Consider the following 17,293-nt stretch of genomic DNA (forward strand, 5'->3'; position numbering starts at 1 on the left):
CATGCGCTAAACTCAGTGTTCTTGTTCTCAACTTTATGCCTCTGTTCTGACCTCAATTTCTGCTACTGCGAATCTGTAAAGGTTGAAATATGCAGGTGTGAAGAATCAGATATGGGAAAAAAAGCATTTATATTCATCTGTCACCAACTAGCAAAAGGCTGGCGCAATTTACTTAACCCTCTGTGCCTTCATTCGTTCACATTCCAATGAGAATACCACTTCACTTCCTCCCTCACAGGATGGCTGTGGCCCCATGAGACACTGGAAACTACTCTGACAGTGAAAAGTGACATGAAAATTCAAAGCATCATTATTATCAGGCAACCACCCAGTACAATGGACTAAATAATAGCTACTGAATGAATCATTTCTATGCTGATTATCATCTATGATTTATGCCTAACAATGAAGAACATCTATTTAATCCTCTCACCACAAGGGTCTTTTAAATTTGCTTTTTCTTCCTCCAAAGACCCCATGCTTTGAAAGATAATAACTATCAATTACATTTATTCACAATTAATCCATTTTTCTATTTAATTTAAGATTGCTCATTACTGGAATTTGTTTTCTAAAAAGTAAACAGCAATAACAAGTAGTAATAAAAGAGTTTTCAATTATTTTTAAAAAATTTTTTTAAGTAGGATCCATGCTGGGCCCAAACTCATGATCCTGAGATCATGACCTGAGCCAAAATCAAGAGTTCAATGCTTAGGGGTGCCTGGGTGGCTCAGTGGGTTAAGCCGCTGCCTTCGGCTCAGGTCATGATCTCAGGGTCCTGGGATGGAGCCCTGCATCGGGCTCTCTGCTCAGCAGGGAGCCTGCTTCCTCCTCTCTCTCTGCCTGCCTCTCTGCCTGCTTGTCATCTCTCTCTGTCAAATCAATAAATAAAATCTTAAAAAAAAAAAAAAAAAAGAAGAAGAGTTCAATGCTTAAACAACTGAGCAGCCCAGGCGCCCCAAGAATTTTCAATTTTTAATGAGATGCTGATTAATTAGGAAATGGATACAATGTCATTTCAGGTTAAGTATCTAGGAATCACTCCATGTTACAGGAAGTCATCCAACAAGTACTTCTTGAGTACCTAGTATTTGGTTGGCAATTGCTAGACACCAAGGGTATTTTGGAAACAATCCCTATTCAGATGGAGTTTCTATTCTAATCTAGTCTAGACTTATCTTCCTCAAAATAGATTCAAAATTTATATTCACTAAGCTAAATTCACTGTAAAATCTATCTTATCTGTTAACCTAAGTTAATAGCTAAGTAAAAAATAATTATATTCATTTATGGGAAATGAATAATTAAATCAATTCCAGAAATAAGACAAGCAAATGTGTCTCTTTTTCTTCATTGTTCAGTTTCATTGAAATAAGATCAATAGAATAAGTTTAAAGAGTAAGGTTACAGCTGTAGATACTGTACTTCTTGACTAGACCATAAGGCTACTCCTTTTTTTTTAAATTTTATTTATTTATTTGACAGAAATCACAAGTAGGCAGAGAGGCAGGCAGAGAAAGAGGAGGAAGCAGGCTCCCCACAGAGCCGAGAGACCAATGTGGGGCTGGATACCAGGGTCCTGGGATCATGACCTGAGCCAAAGTCAGAGGCTTAACCCACGAGCCACCCAGGCGCCAACCACAAGGCTACTCATGCAACCATTTTTATTCACTGCCATTGAGGAAAGAACAAACAGGGACAATAATTCATAGTTCATGAGTCTCAATGATAAATTTTACCTTCATTAATCATTCAACCTATCAATTATCATTATCATATCATTAAAACTTCAACTGGCTGCCAGGTTTATTATTACACTGCTCACTGAAAACAAAAGAAAGTAGAAAATGGCATCTATGAGAAATCAAACATGATACTGAGCCTGGCAAATCTCAGCTCTTGTTTTTCCTCTCTCACTGCGAGTGATGAAGAGAACATGACCTTTGTAAGTTCTTACTTGTGAAATTCTTAAAAAAGGAAAAAAAACTATTTTTATATTTCACTTTACAAAAATGAAAGGGAGACATATGAACAAGTACATTAACACAAACCAGGTCTGACTCATGTTCTCTAATTCCCTGTTCTTAAGTATTTAGTGAAGGCACAGCCTCTACATCTCTGAAAATGAATTCTCACCCCTAACATCCTTTCCAGCGAATGGGTCCTCACACAGCCCTGTCAGGTAGGACTATATGACTGTCCCTGTGCTTTTTCAAGGGGACTGATGGGCTAAATTATCCGTTCTCCCCCTCCCCACAAAAAACCCACAAACTCTTCTCCTGAAAAATGATCCATGAAACTGGAGAGATAACAACCCCAATTAAATTAGTTTCCAACTTTTGAGGAGAGCGCCAACTAAGACAGTTTTCTTCTTTTAAGAAAAAAAAAAAATGGATTTCATTGTGGCTTCCTGACCTAAGTGTTTGATGGAGGAGAAGACAATTTCAGTCCACTGGGTACAAGATGACATAAGTTTTACAGAAAAAAAATATATAATTGAGACCGTCAGGGGAAGGAAAGAGTTCAGAGTACTTGATGAGGTCACCAAAGGGGGCAGAACAATGCATTTGCGAAATCCGTTTTCTCAACTTCCAATTATGTCCTAACACTTTGATTCTTATCATCCTGAACTTTTCCTCTTTCTTAGAAGGTGTCGGTAACCCACTACTTCCTAATAGGCTTGCTGCCCTTGATTCTGCAGTTTTGAGGGCTGAGTTCTCTCATCTCCTAATAAAACATGTTTTTCAGAGAACCTTCCTCAACCATAGCTCCCACCAAACACCACAACTAATAAGCCTGATTTTTGAGCTGTTCTTTTCATAATCCTCTTCACTCAGACCTTTCACCTGTCACTGGTGTGTTGCTAAACCCATTAACCACAACACCCTCCCCACCTGAAACTTGGGGCATCAACATCTCACACAAAGCCTACTGGGGACAAAATGTTCCTGTCCTTTTTCCATACAGAATGAATTTTCACAAATCTGATCAGATCTCGATATTTCACCTACAGAATAAAACAGCAAAGTCAGTCTCCAATTTAGGACACCCCAGGTATCTAATCCACACACATTCCATGGTTCTGGAGCTTTCTGAAGAGCCTTAAGTTACAGTTTTATCTTTTGGGATGAATGGAAAGAACTCTATTCTAAATTAAGAATTTCTTTAGTTGAAGAAAGTATCAATTTTTTCCTAAGACACATCGAATAATGAAAGTGTACTGTATGTATGTATTAAGCACCAAGACTCTAGGCACAGGGGGAAGAAAATGCCAACTTCTCATTGTATATGAGGCTATAAATGAAAATGTGCTCTAAATTCTGAATGTTATTCTTTTACCTGTCAGAGATATATATACAATTAAGAATGAAATCTACAGCCAGATCATTAATCCTTTAAAAGGACCCAGAAAGCAATATATCTGAGGATTTTTAAACGCTATTTTTAAAAAATCACTTGGTTATCCAGATCTTAACTTACATCACATTTCATCAAGAGATAAATGTTAAGGGAACACGGATGCCACAAGAAGAAGGATGAACACTTGTTCAGTAGATGCTACAGCATATTCTGAAGAGTCAGGACACCACAGAAGTTACGAACATGAACCCAGGAGCTGGACTGCCTGGGTTCAAATCCCCAATCTGCAGAGTACCTACTTCCCAAGGTTTTGGTGATGCCTAATTAATTTGAGTCAATACATATAAATCAGCTGTAATTGTACCTGGCATGTAGCAAATAATGATGGGCTATTACTGCTTCACATTATTATTATTACTATTAAGTTATATTATAATTATGATTCCTGGCACTAAAGGTGTTATGTATCACCTCATTTAACTCCTTCAGACACCCATGAATAGCTGTCTCCAGATCAAAGTCCTTGGTATGACACACAGGAAGGAGCCTGTGAGATCTGCCAGAAACTGTGTCCCCTCTCATCATCTCCCTTACAGCCAGCCACTGGCTCTCACAAGGCACCCGGGGAGACCCAGTGCTGCCCCCAATCTGCACCTCTGCCCATGCTTCCAGCGCCTCAAAGGCTACTTCACAGCCCCGAAGTCTAGAACGTCTTTCAGAGTTTGCTTCAGAGATCCTCAGAGAATTAACATATATGGCCCATTAAATATGGCATTTATTGACTCAGTCCTCAGTAAGGATTTTTGACATGAACAATTTTTCAGTAACAATTCTTAGTAATAATTCTTTCTCAGTAACAATTTTTCATACAAACCTGCCAAGGCTTAGATAATTTTCCAAGGTTACTCAGCTGGTAACAGATGACTCTGATCTTCAAACGTACATCTGCTTCACCATGAGCCCTTTTCCTGTGAGCAGAAGTCATCCATCTCTCCTTGGTATTTCTATCTTTCATTTACTCTGCCCCTATACTATAAGTAGCTTATTTACTTATCTGCTCTCTTATTAGATTGAAAGGTTGTGGAAGACAGCAATCTTTTTAAGTTTATTTTTGGATCCCAATTGTCAATATAGAATATAGGAAATGATAAATGTTTGTTCAGTGAATGAATTAAAGCTCAATAAATAGCTGTGAACTAAATATTCTGCCCAAGACATACAAGCTGGTTGCAGAGCTCGGATTTAATCTCAGGCATAAAGCACAGCTGACCATCATCACCCATGGGAGGTCTTTAACTAGACACCAGTATGGTAAGACTGCAAATGAACCTTGCAAAGCAAAGAAATTACATGAAATTAGTTAGACCTGGTATAAGTAATGCCATATAAAATTTTTCTAAATTAGGGGCGCCTGGGTAGCTCAGTTAGTTAAGCCTCCAACTCTTGGTTTCAGCTCAGGTCATGATCTCAGATCATGAAATTGACCCTATGTCAGGTTCTGTGCTCAGTGCATGGAGTTTACTTGTCTCTCTTCCTCTGTGCCTCCCCCACCCACTCTCTCTCTCTCTCCAATAAATAAATAAAATCTTTTTAAAAAATTACTAAATTAGTCACGCATGTGTGTTTACACCTGTGTGTTCCAGAAATTTTATCTGCAGAAATTAGCCTGGGGGTGGGGGGGTCCAACTACACATTAGATAAAAGAGGCCTGTAATCAACTAAACTTGGCAAACTGTGAGTAAAACAGGATGCCCTTAACACACAGGAAATGTTCTATAAGTGTATATTAGGTTTCTCAGAGACTTTAAAATGAAAATGTTCACTGCATCTCTCTGTGAGGGGATTCTCCACTTCCCAAACTTTCTCATATTTCACCACAGAAAACTCTGAAACACTTTTTTCCATGAAGTATTTCCACGACGTATTCCTTGGGGTCAGTGTTCCATGGAACAGACTCACGGCATGCTATGAGACCAGCACTTAGCACCAAGTACTCAGGGCGCCCATGTGCAGTTGCTCCTGTCCCAGTAACAACTTTTCACAAACAGAAACAGACTAGGAGTTGAATCCTGGGGAAACGCCTATACCAGCAAGAGCTATGACGCCCAGGACTGGATTTCTCTTCCTCCCACTTATAAAGCTAAAACCAACTCTCTCTCCCTGAGAACTCTTCCTCTTCCTTCACTTCTCAACTGAAATAAAAATCTATCGACCCAAACCGTCATAAGTTACTCTGCATCTGGATATGTAACAATATAGATGTGAGAGAAATCAAGAAACAGGGAAAAAAATAACCTTACATTCAAGTTTTTTCCTACTCTGTACCTTAGCACTTTTTGATCCAAGAAAACCAAATATTAGGACTTTATATAAATACGAAAGTAGAAGAAAAAAAATGCCCACAAGACTATAACTAATTTGATGACAACCTATCAAAAGGAATCACAACTATCTGAAAGATAGTTAGAAAAATGTGTTACGATTGTACTCAAAGTTACACAATGACTACCATTTGAGGGAGTAAGTGATAGACGATAACTCCCAAGAGGAAGAGATATCTCGTTGTGTTCATTTCCCCACTCAGGTAGAGGAATTCTCACCCTACTCTCATTGGCCAGGCTTTTCTCTTTCCTCCTTTTGAAAAAAATTTTTATTTATTTATTTATTTATTTATTTATTTATTTATGACAGAGAGAGAGAGAAAGCAGGGGGAGGAGAAGGGGGAGAAGGACAAGCAGACCCCATGCACTGAGCTCAGAACCCAATGTGGGGCCTGATCCCATGACCCTGAGATCGTGACCTGAGCTGAACTCATCAGTGAGATGCTTAAGAGACTGAGCCACCCAGATACACCCTGGCTCTTATTTCTAAGGTCTGATTTGATTCTAAACAAAATGGCCTTTTCTCCAGGGAGATAGCGATAGAGAAAAAGGAGGACAGAGGGACAAGCGGGGAAGGAAGGACGAGAGGAGGGATAAGAGAGAAGGTATCTCCACCTACGGAAGCATTCCCAAAAGACTTGTTTTTGATGATCTAAGAAGGTCAAGCAGACCCCAGAGGGTCAAGGGAAGATTTTAGGGAAATGACCCAACAGTGGAGAAGAGATAAATTAGGGATAGGGGTTCTATCCTCTTATTCTGGGGAAAGAAAAGAACTGTTGTCGTTCAGAATGGCATGCTATCTGCAAGCAGTCTCTCAGTGATGCCGAGACTCACATGATGGTGACACCCACAAACACAAGACACCTGGCACTAGGGCTTTGAAGAAGGAGCAACGTTCTCTGGAGCTAAGCCTGGAATTCCCAGACAGAGGGCTGAATATGAGGCATCTCAATGGCCTGCCCTTAGAGCAGTACTACCCAAGAGACTAAGGAGCTTTCCACAGCAGAGGGGACAGGAGGACTATGGGGACCAATGTCAGTTAATTACCAGAGGCCTCTCCATCCCATTTCCTGAGCCTTATAAGCTTCCTGCTCACAACCCACCCAGGGTTCTAACACAACATGAACTCCACTAACTTCACTAGAGAAGCCTTGCAGCCAGATTTTATATGATTTTTTAAAATTAACGATTATAGGGGCACCTGGGTTCCTCAGTGGGTTAAGCCTCTGCCTTCGGCTCAGGTCATGGTCACAGGGTCCTGGAATCGAGCCCCGCATCAGGCTCTCTGCTCAGCAGGGAGCCTGCTCCACCCACCCTCTTTGCCTGCCTCTCTGTCTACTTGTGATCTCCATCAAATAAATAAATAAAATCTTAAAAAAAAATAAAATAAAGTTAATGATTATATAATATACCTTCCTCATCAATTTTCTGAAAAATTTATAGTTGCTACATTCTTATAAGCCTTTTCCTAAGGAAAGGCCTGAAGTGCTTCCTTTTTTTTTTTTCCACTTTATTTATACATATTTAATTAAGATGAAATAGGCATAAACCATAAAGAAAAAAAATCAGGATAAAGTGTCACTTCCATTTTGTAGGGAGGGGTCAGGAAATGGAAAAGATTACCTGGGAAGCATCCTAAGACCACCCCAAAGTAGTGAGGTTACTGAATATTAAAGTCAAAATTAAGTATTATTCCACTTAATCTGAATAATTTGAATAAAGGGAGTCAAAACTTCATCCTATTTGGTATAAGAATTTTTACATTTAATATATAGTGAATCATTTCTCAGAAAGTAATACCGGTAAGTTTTAGAAGAAAGAAATTTCCATTACACAACTGACTAGAAAATCTCAAATGCAACTAAGCAGCTATGCTATAGCTCAGTATGTACCATTACATTGTTCTGGGCTAGTGTACATTTCAGTTTAACACAGAACTGCATTTTGGGTTTTAGAAAGGCAGCAATAGTTATATTTTGGCTTTTATTCTAGATGCTTAACACAGTTAAGGTGACAGTTGAAGCATATTAAGTAAAGGTAGTTCTAATTAAATGATGATCCACACAATCTCTAGCAACCTACATACACTGTATAATGCTTACATGGAATGAAACCAGTGTACTTAATTGGTATTTTACACGCACACACACTCACACAGAACTAAAAAAACATCAAAAGCAGTCATTCTACATGTACTATGGTTACACATTAAAAATGCAATTATACCATAGAACTAAAGTAATATGAACAGCACTACTTGATATGTAAGATAAAGGTGACTGGTTCTAACAAAGAGCTAAGCCTGTATCAGTCATTCTAATCATAATGGCTTGTAAAAGCATCGGGTTTCCAGTAGAGAAACTACTCTATGAAAATCAGTTAAAATCTGTCCAAAGTTTCACATCAGTAAAACCAGGATAAGGCTACAATGATCTTGAAGTGTGAACAAGATATCCAATCAGAACAGTAAGATAGAAAGCTCTTCATGCAGCATATGCTCTCTGGCTCCTAGAAAGCTTCATGTGCATAATATAAAGTTAAGTTGCCCAAGAAGTAAACTGGAGTTCAGTGAAGTTTCCATTGTGCCATGACTTTTAAACCTCAGGAATGGTATGATCCATCAGGCTTTTCATAATGCTTGGTGCCATCCGTTTAATATGTTCAAAGATAAAAGCAGGCATGATTGTAATAGTAACTACAGTCTCAGATGTTGACAGTATGTCTGCAATTTGAGAATCCTTCAGCCCAATGACATTCTGCCCATTGACTTCACAGATGTTATGTTCTGTGAGAAGACCATTTCTGGCTGCAGAACTATCTTTCACTATGGATGTTATCTTTCCATTTTTAAAGATAAAGCCAACATGTCCAGTACTATCCTTATGCATGGTAACTGTCTGTTCAAAGGGCCTGTCACGAACAGTCATAGTAATCTCTCCAAAAGCCTGTTTGAGTACCTTGTGTGCTTTATCAGAGCTCCAACCTGCACAGTTTTCCTCATTGATCTGGAGTACTTGGTCCCCAAATCTCAGACCAACCAATGAGGCTGGAGAATTTGCCTGGACCAGCTGAACAAATATGCCATTATCTATTGATTTAAGCCTGAGCCCAATTTTTCCATCTTGATCCTTACACAAAATGACTTCATGAATCCCTTGCTTAATTTCTGCTCTAAGAATTCCAACATCATTACCAGTTACAGGAGCCACCATATAGTTCATACTAGAAGGTCTTGCCACCAACTGCCCCTGAACTGGTGCTCCAGGGATCACGGCCATATTTGCACGGATTTCTTCTTCATTTAAACTCAGGCCCATGTACTGGGAGAGCTCCGGATACAATTTAGGATAGAGATTTCCATCTTGAGAGATGGGAGCAGAAGCTTCAGACAAAATTGCTGGGTTGCCAGGGTTTGCAGAAAAGGCAGTTTGAGCCTGAATAACTTTGTCTACCTTCAGGTCTTCAAGAGATGGGTACAGAGACATTTTTGCAGGATTTTTCTAGGCCACAAGGACCTGCTCGCCGCCATTGCCGCCCCGCCGCCTCCAGTAACTCTGTACTGCTTCCTTTTGATAAGAAAGAAAAAAATCTCCCCAATTACATTCTGAAAAATCTACAGCAATTTCAACTAAGGCCAAACTCTGGGTCCGACTTCATTTAGAGACATTGAGATATGCGGAAATTAAGTCCTACGCAATCCTCGCCCTAGATATTCCTCACTCGTTTGAAGCTGCCATACACCACGGTTTTATTTTGTCTTTGTGACCCAACTGCTGGGTCATATCGTTATGGCATAACTACTGAGTCTAGCACCTAGGGGCATCACTTGCCATCCAAGTTCCTGGCACCATTCAGGCATGGTTTGCAAGAAGCATGCCATTCCTGAACCAGGATGTCCTTACCCTCCTTTGTCCTTAAAGCACAAGAGTGTCTACAGTCTTCTCTTGAATACGTCCACCAACAGTGCTTTATGTCTCCTACGTGGGGCCGTCCAAGGCCTGCCATCCAGAAGTGGCAGTCTAAATCAGTGAGTAAGAGGCAGGCACTGGAATCAAGCATGTCTGGATTTGAATCCCAGATCTGCCATATCTTGGCTCTATGACCTGAGGTAAGGTACTTCTGATATCTATCTGAGAGGGCTGTTGTAAGGATACAATGGGACTAAGCACAGTGTTTAGTATACAGTCCGTGCATGAGAAATGACAGCTGTCATTAGCAATAGAAAATCTGAACCACTAAGCAAATACTCAGTTATTACCATAACTGCCTTCTGCAACACTTCAATGGCTAGGAACTTGGTAAACACCATGTTTAATGCTATGAACTAACTGAGTTTCTAAATTACTTAGATATAGGATGCGTTTTGTGCATTATGGAATAATTTATATTTGTTTGCCTTTACCATACAAAAAGAAGTCACATTTTAGAGGCCAGACCAACAGTTTCTAGAGAAGACATAATCAGATTACACAGAAATCACTGAAAATTCAGATATCAGACAAAACACCAACATAAAAAATGTCCCTAGCCATCACATAAGTATTGTCATTTGTAAAGTCAGTATCATTTTCAAAGTAAGTAGTATCATTTGTAAAGTAATAACTTAGAGTCTTGAAGACTAGTCCATTTTTTAGAAAAGCTCTAGCTGGAGTATCAGATTTATAACATTATCTGTGGAAGACTGTAGTAAATAACGTACAAAAAAAATATATATATATATATGTCCCTGGTCATCCTCGAATAGAAATAATTCTTCTTTAAGCATCAATTCTATGACAAATATTTGAACTTTTGGCCAATAAATGTAATCAGTGGTATGCTAATAAATGTTTAACAACTAGCTCTCAGTGGAAGAGGCATGTGATTTGTAGTGTTTGCCAATTTCCAGGGTGTCATATACTCTACCCAGGCCCATTTCCAACTAATAATCAGCTTTCAAAAGCCACTGTTGGCCAGCACAATCCCTGCATAAGGAGTAGGGTTTATGATGGTTAGGTAGTCCACTCCCGCCCTCAGGGTTGTTTACAAGGGAACCAAGGTACTACCCCACAAGTAAAAAATAAATAGAGATTTAAAAAATACACGGATTTTCTAGGAAAGTAACTGAAGCATTTTATAACAGGCTAACTCCATAGGTATTTTTAAGACTGTTTCCATTTCCTGCACAAATCCTCCCTTACTGAGAGCTGACGCACTTTCTGCACAGGTGGCTGGGAACACCCCAGGTCGTATCATCTTATTCCTATCCGACCCCACTATCCTCTTGAGTCTTGCTGGACTGGCTTCAACCTGGACTGGCTTCACCTAGCTTAACCTGGCTTCAAGGATCCCAGGTTCTCTCTCTACTCATTTAGTATCATTTACTAAAGATAATGGTTTTCTCCACTAATTTTCCGCATGAGACAACTTCTGTCTTCCTGTCTCCCTTTTATCAGTAAATCCACCACTTATACTAATACTTCTCTCGCTGGTAAGTGAGACACATCCTATGAATGGGAAGGAATTAACTACCATTTAATAATTTGCTTATCTATCTGCTCTTTTATTTGGAAACCGTTAAAAGTAAGATTTTAGGAAGACCATTTGAGAAATAGCAGGAAACGCAAAATCTCTTTTTGTCTTACTTTCAGTTTTGAACTCCAGTCTGCCCCAAGACTACTTCACTACAGGAACCTGTAACTTACCAAATGAAAGGATTTTAAAAAGTGGAGTTCATAAATGAAGACAAATGTAATAACCTATTTCTCTGTTCACTCACAATGTTGGTCTCCCAACCTGTTTATCGCTCAGACAAGCTCCTGGATGCAATACTCATCAATTCTACCATCTCTCTGGAGGGTACACTAAAAAGATAAATTGCACAATCTCTTAGGCTTAAAAAAAGAAACCCATTGCTAAATGGTGGAGTTCTGTGCATAGGTGTAGGTGACGACAGCACAACAATGCGAAAGCACTTCATGCTGCTGAACTCTACCCTTAAAAAGGGCTGAGATGGTACATTTTATGTTATATATATTTTCCCAAAGTTTTTGAAAACTTTCTTAAAATGTAAAGAAAAAAAATCCATTAAAGAGAGATTCTGCCACTCCGCCCTCCAGAGTTTCACCTGAGACAGTAAACCCAATTTTCAGTGGATTTTTTAAATAAATAAACAAACATAGCATCCTCTAATTCCGCCTGTGTCTCATTACAGACTTCGGGCATCAGGGTGCCGAGGGTTAAGAAGAAGCTCTTGCTCTGCTAGACACCAATGCTCTATGTTCCTTTTCCCCAAAGTCGTTTATATATATATATTTTTTATTTTTTATAAACATATATTTTTATCCCCAGGGGTACAGGTCTGTGAATCAAAGTCGTTTATATTCATTTTCATTCACTGCTTGGGCTGAAGGGACGCAGTCTAGCGAGGGAAGGAGCGTCAACACGTACTGCATTCTTTGCCCCTCACGGGGTCAGGCAGGCCCGAGCAGTCGGCTGCGGAGTTCGGGATGGCCACTCTCCACCTGGAGCCGCTGCTGTCACACTCCGTGTATTCAAAGTGGTAGTCGTTCTGCAAAAAACCACAGAAACAAGCTGTTATTCGAGCCGGTTTTCACGGGACAACTGTGCTTTTCCATCAGCCCCAGCCTGTGTGCAAGCCCAAACTGTCCTCTGCTTGGCTCTCCTTCTTACCCTCTTCCATTCATACCAAGCAGGGCTTCATGCTTTGTTTTGTTTTCCCAACAACTATCAGGGCAGACAGTGAGTTGGCACTGAGGATAGCATGAGGGGATGGTCAACGCGCCCAGGCTGTGACCAGTGACCTTTGGTCTCACCTCTCCGAAAAGGCTACACTTCCCTCTTCCTCTTGCAGACATTTTAAACTCCAAATAATTGATAGATAGGATTCTAAGTGCAAAATAATCCTCGGAAACTGAATGCCATCACTGTCCCCAGTTTTTCAAAGAAAGAACTATTCTCACTGACCTAATTCTCACTCTGTTTAAAAGTTACAGCAGGTATAATAATTAATCACCCAAATGCTAGTAAAGGACGAGCACTTTTTTAAGCACCTTTCCCAAGCTCCAGACACATCCACCACAGCAGGCTGCCATCAATCACTGACTATAAAAGAGACATTTATTACAGATGCCAAATTAAGACCAACCCACTTATCTCTAGCCTCTGGATGCTTTGAAATTTTCACAGTGACCTCCCCTGATCTGAGCACATTACGTGTGTGAGATGCTTGGACCGAGGGTGAACAGGGACACACCACCACTGCAGCATTTTAAGAATGAAAGAAATTCTAAATCTTCCTCCAAATATTTTCAATCCAGTATCTTATTTATTCAGTTTAATATCCTAGAATGCTGCCGTCTGGATTCATCCACTCTATTTTACCTCCCTTACTGGATCAGTGACCAAAGGGAACAGAAATATCAAGTCATAGCAACATCAGGAAATCAGGCACCTAAGGTGAGAGGCTATGTATTTGTGCATGTGTGTGTGCACGTGTGCGCGTGAGTCTTTGCACATGCATACACATGGAAACATTAGCAGTTAGGAAATGAGCTCTGAAATCAGAAAGGTCTGCATTTGAATTCACACCCCCCATTACACCAAATACAATTTATGTGACACTGGGCAAGCCACTTAACCTCTCAAAGCATCAATTTTCATTAGGAAAATGAAAATAATAATATTTCTGGGGCAACTGGGTGGGTGACTCAGTTGTTAAGCGCCTGCCTTCAGCTCAGGTCATGATCCCAGGGTCCTGGGATCGAGCTCCATGTGTGGCTCCCTGTTCTGCAGAAGCCTGCTTCTCCCTCTTCCACTCCCCCTGCTTGTGTTCCCTCTGTCACTGTCTCTCTCTCTGTGTCAAATAAATAAGTAAAATAAAAAAAAAAAAAAAGATTATTTTCTTCCTTGTATGGTTGTTGTGGAAAGTAAATAATAATACATGTAAAATGTTAGACACGTTAAGCTACACTGCGTTAGCACTTGACAAATGGTTAAATTATTATCCTTAAGGATGACACAGAGAAAGGAGTTAATGGTGATGTGGTAAGGCACAAATCATTTGAGTCTCTGTTTCTTCTGCTTCAATTTCTGCATGTACTTAAGATAAAATGAGAAGGGGTCTTAAGTTAGAGAAGGTGGAATTACCAGGCTAGAAGCAAAGGTGTTATGCTGCATTTAGGCACTCCCCCAGAAATAAAATTTAGTAGACCCTCCAGGCAATCATCTATGAATATTATTCTTTCCATTCAAATTTTTAACCAAGTTTGACAACAGGGAATCTGAGATTAAGTTGACAGGATCCTGGATTTCACATATGTCTTACTGTCCATCCAGGGCAAATCTACATACCTAAAATAAATAAATAAATAAAATAAAAGCAGTCAAATAGGAAAGATTTTCTAGAGGGATAGATGTAAGGAGGGAGAAAGGAAAGTAATAAAAGTTCACTACATTTAACTACACACAAAGGTTAAGCACAAAAGTCGTCCCAAAGTAAAAGGTAAACAACAGAACAAACTGGTGAAGAAACAAAAATACAGCAAAGATAAGTAACTTAACAAACACTGGGTTTCTAAAAACCAGCCCAGAAGAGAACAAATAACTACTTGAAATATGATCAAAGAACAGAAGCGATTCATTAAAGATTAATAAACTTAAAAAAGTTGGGGCACCTGGGTGGCTCAGTGAGTTAAATCCTCTGCCTTCAGCTCTGGTCATGATCCCAGGGTCCTGGGATCGAGCCCAGCATCTGGCTCTCTGCTCAGCAGGGAGCCTGCTTCCCCCTCTCTCTCTGTCTGCCTCTCTGCCTACTTGTGATCTCTGTCAAATAAATAAATAAAATATTTTTTAAAAAAATCTTAAAAAAGTTAAACCTCACCAAAGATATACAAACTATTTTCATCAGGTAGACATACCATTTTAAAATGATGTTTAAAAGCTGTCTGAGGTTACAGGGCAGTAAAAGGAACACTCGTGGGCCTCTAATGAGAGAGTTAAGTGGTATAACCTTTCTGGAGAGAAAGAGATCTGTAAGTATCAAAAGCTTTAAAGTATTCAAAAAAAATTTGAACCCAAAATCTCTCTGATACAATCGAATTCCAAGGGGAACAATATTTAATATGGTCATGATTTCTGTGCAAAATTGCTCATCCTAGCTTTGATATAGCTAGAAGGAATATGATTAATAGGTCAACATGATATTTACCTGGTATTTTTCCCATACACCTATTTCATTAACTACTTCTTAACAACTATACGGTTCAGGAAGGACCATGAATAACATTACCATTGTTCCACAGAACCTCCGATCGGTTAAGTGATTTAGCCAGGGACAGCCAGCTAGCATGCAGCATAGCTGAGAGCCCAAGTCAAGCCTTGTGTTTTTTCTTAACCAGTGTTCTCAGTTTATGTAATGCCATTCTGCTTCAAAGAGGTTACTGTTTTAAAATAGAGGGAGTAGTAGAAGTTTCTAATATAAAAGCCAGATGGTTACACAGTCTACCAGTCATCTTATGGATGGCTCATATTCAAACAGAATACAAGAGTACACAGAGAAGCAGAGAACCTACAATTCCCCCCATGTCTGTGTTAGTTTTCCACAGCTGCTGCAACAAGTCACCACACAGCCACTTACGACAGCCCCCATATACCCGTCCGCAGTTCTGGAGGCAAGAAGTCCAACATCAGAATCACTGGGCCAAAATCAAAGCTGTCAGCCTCCCTCCAGAGGCTCTACGGGAGAACCCGCCCCTTGCCTCTTCCCATTTCTGGTGGCCGCTGGCATTCATTGGCTTATGGGCGCATCACTCCAGTCTCCGCCCCTGTGGTCACACTACCTTCTCTTCTGTCTGATCTCCCTCTGCTTCATGCTTATAAGTACACTTGTGATTACATTTAGGATCCTCTCAAATAATAAAGATTAATTTTCCCATCTTCACTTTTTCACATCTTCAAAGTACTTTTTTCCATAAAAAGACAATTCATGGGTTCTAGAGATGAGGACACGTGTATCTCTTTTTGGGTAGGGGAGAGGCATTACTCAGCCTCCTGCAGTCCACCCTCTAGCGCCAAAGATGCATGTCTCTCTCACATGCCAAATACCTTTACCATATCCCAACATCAGCTCAAGGCTCAGCCCATTACAGCATCGACTCCAAGTTCAAAACCTCATCTGTATCTCATCCGCTCAAAAATCCCAAATGTGCTCCTCTACATCAGGTACATGGAGTCCCTCTGGCTATGATCCATGCTGGGGCAAAATTCCTCTCTATCGGGGGCCTGTGTCACCTGCTTCCAAAATACAAGGGTTTTGGACCTTAACCACAGTTACAGATATTCCCCTTCCAAAAGGGATAAACTAGAAGGGAGGAAGGCCAGGAATAAGTCAACATCCCTAAGTAATTTCAAAATCCATTAGGGGAGACTGCATTGGGTTTCAAGGCCAAGAAATAATTCCCTGTAGTTTACAGCTCCAATGTGGGGGCGGAGTCATTCTTGGGCTTGGTTTTTTTGTTTTCAGAAAAGTAGAACATGTTTGCAGCTGAGCAGTTTTAGTAGGCTGTTTCTTGCCTGTAAATTTTGGGATTCCAACAGCCTTCCTCCATTTCATCCACCTCTGTCCCTTTCAGATCAGGTCGGCAGTATTTCTGCTCATGTTCTCAAAAACCTTGTGGTCTCCTGTGCATGTCACAGGATTTATGCCACGAGATGGAGGAACCACCACAGATCTTACCTGAACAGTCCCATCCCTATCGCTGGCTTCTGCTGAGGTGGTTAAAGAGACCCATGAGTCAGGCACCTAGTTTCTGTAGCATTAGCAAAAGGATTTCCTTTCCAGTGAGTGTGTCTCACTCTTTGGCTTCTTTCTCTCCAATGGTGTGTGGGTCTCCTAACTTTACCATTTTTTGCAATCTGGACAAGATGAGAAGTTCCCAAATCATCAAGTCTGGTTTCCTTTTTGTTTAAGAAATTTTCCCTTCAATATAGCTGTTTCCTCTCACGTTTTACTATAAGCAGCAAGAAGAATCCAGGACCTCCCTTCAATATATAAGTCTGCTCTGGAAATAACCAAGTCCATCCCTTGTAAGTGTTGCCTTCCACACATCCATAGAACAAAATTCCGCTACCTTTACTGCTGACTACATAACAGGCACTGTCTTTCCCAGGCCTACGCCTCACCTTCTTCTCAGTCCTAACCGGTAGCACCTTTACTATTTCTACCAACATTATGCTTACGACAGCTTCCTTTTTCTACGAGACAATCTCGGCTTTTTCCACTGTGCTTCTCACTGAGTCCTCGCTCGCAGAGTCTGATATCCCTGTCTTGGCCAACAGTCTGTTCTACGCAATCCAGGCTTTCCCTATCATGTGCCTTCAAACTCTTCCAATTTCTGTTCCTTCCCCAATTCTAAAGCCATCTGCACATTTTTTTTATTTTAATTTTTTATTTTTTATAAACATATATTTTTATCCCCAGGGGTACAGGTCTGTGAATCACCAGGTTTACACACTTCACAGCACTCACCAAAGCAGTACAGGTCTGTGAATCA

General features: G+C 40.2%; 2 protein-coding genes across 2 annotated transcripts in view; both read right to left on the bottom strand.

The window, feature by feature from the left end:
* Positions 1-17,293, bottom strand: part of ELAPOR2 (endosome-lysosome associated apoptosis and autophagy regulator family member 2) — a 175,364-nt gene that overhangs the window by 78,307 nt on the left and 79,764 nt on the right. The window contains exon 2 of the mRNA XM_004739638.3: positions 12,171-12,291. Coding sequence (XP_004739695.3) covers positions 12,171-12,291 — 121 coding nt within the window. The remainder of the gene's footprint in view (positions 1-12,170; positions 12,292-17,293) is intronic.
* LOC101683976 (syntenin-1-like) lies at positions 7,479-9,269 on the bottom strand. Its single transcript, XM_045089755.1, has one exon. It carries the CDS (start codon positions 9,224-9,226, stop codon positions 8,336-8,338), a length of 891 nt encoding a protein of 296 aa, XP_044945690.1. The 5' UTR covers positions 9,227-9,269; the 3' UTR covers positions 7,479-8,335.

Source organism: Mustela putorius, unplaced genomic scaffold (assembly GCF_011764305.1).
Source record: "Mustela putorius furo isolate JIRA1106 unplaced genomic scaffold, ASM1176430v1.1 tig00003845_pilon_pilon_pilon, whole genome shotgun sequence".
NCBI lineage: Eukaryota > Metazoa > Chordata > Mammalia > Carnivora > Mustelidae > Mustela > Mustela putorius.

Bases quoted from the DNA above. Each gene is read 5' to 3' on its own strand.
- LOC101683976 (XM_045089755.1), bottom strand. From the start codon at position 9,226: ATGTCTCTGTACCCATCTCTTGAAGACCTGAAGGTAGACAAAGTTATT.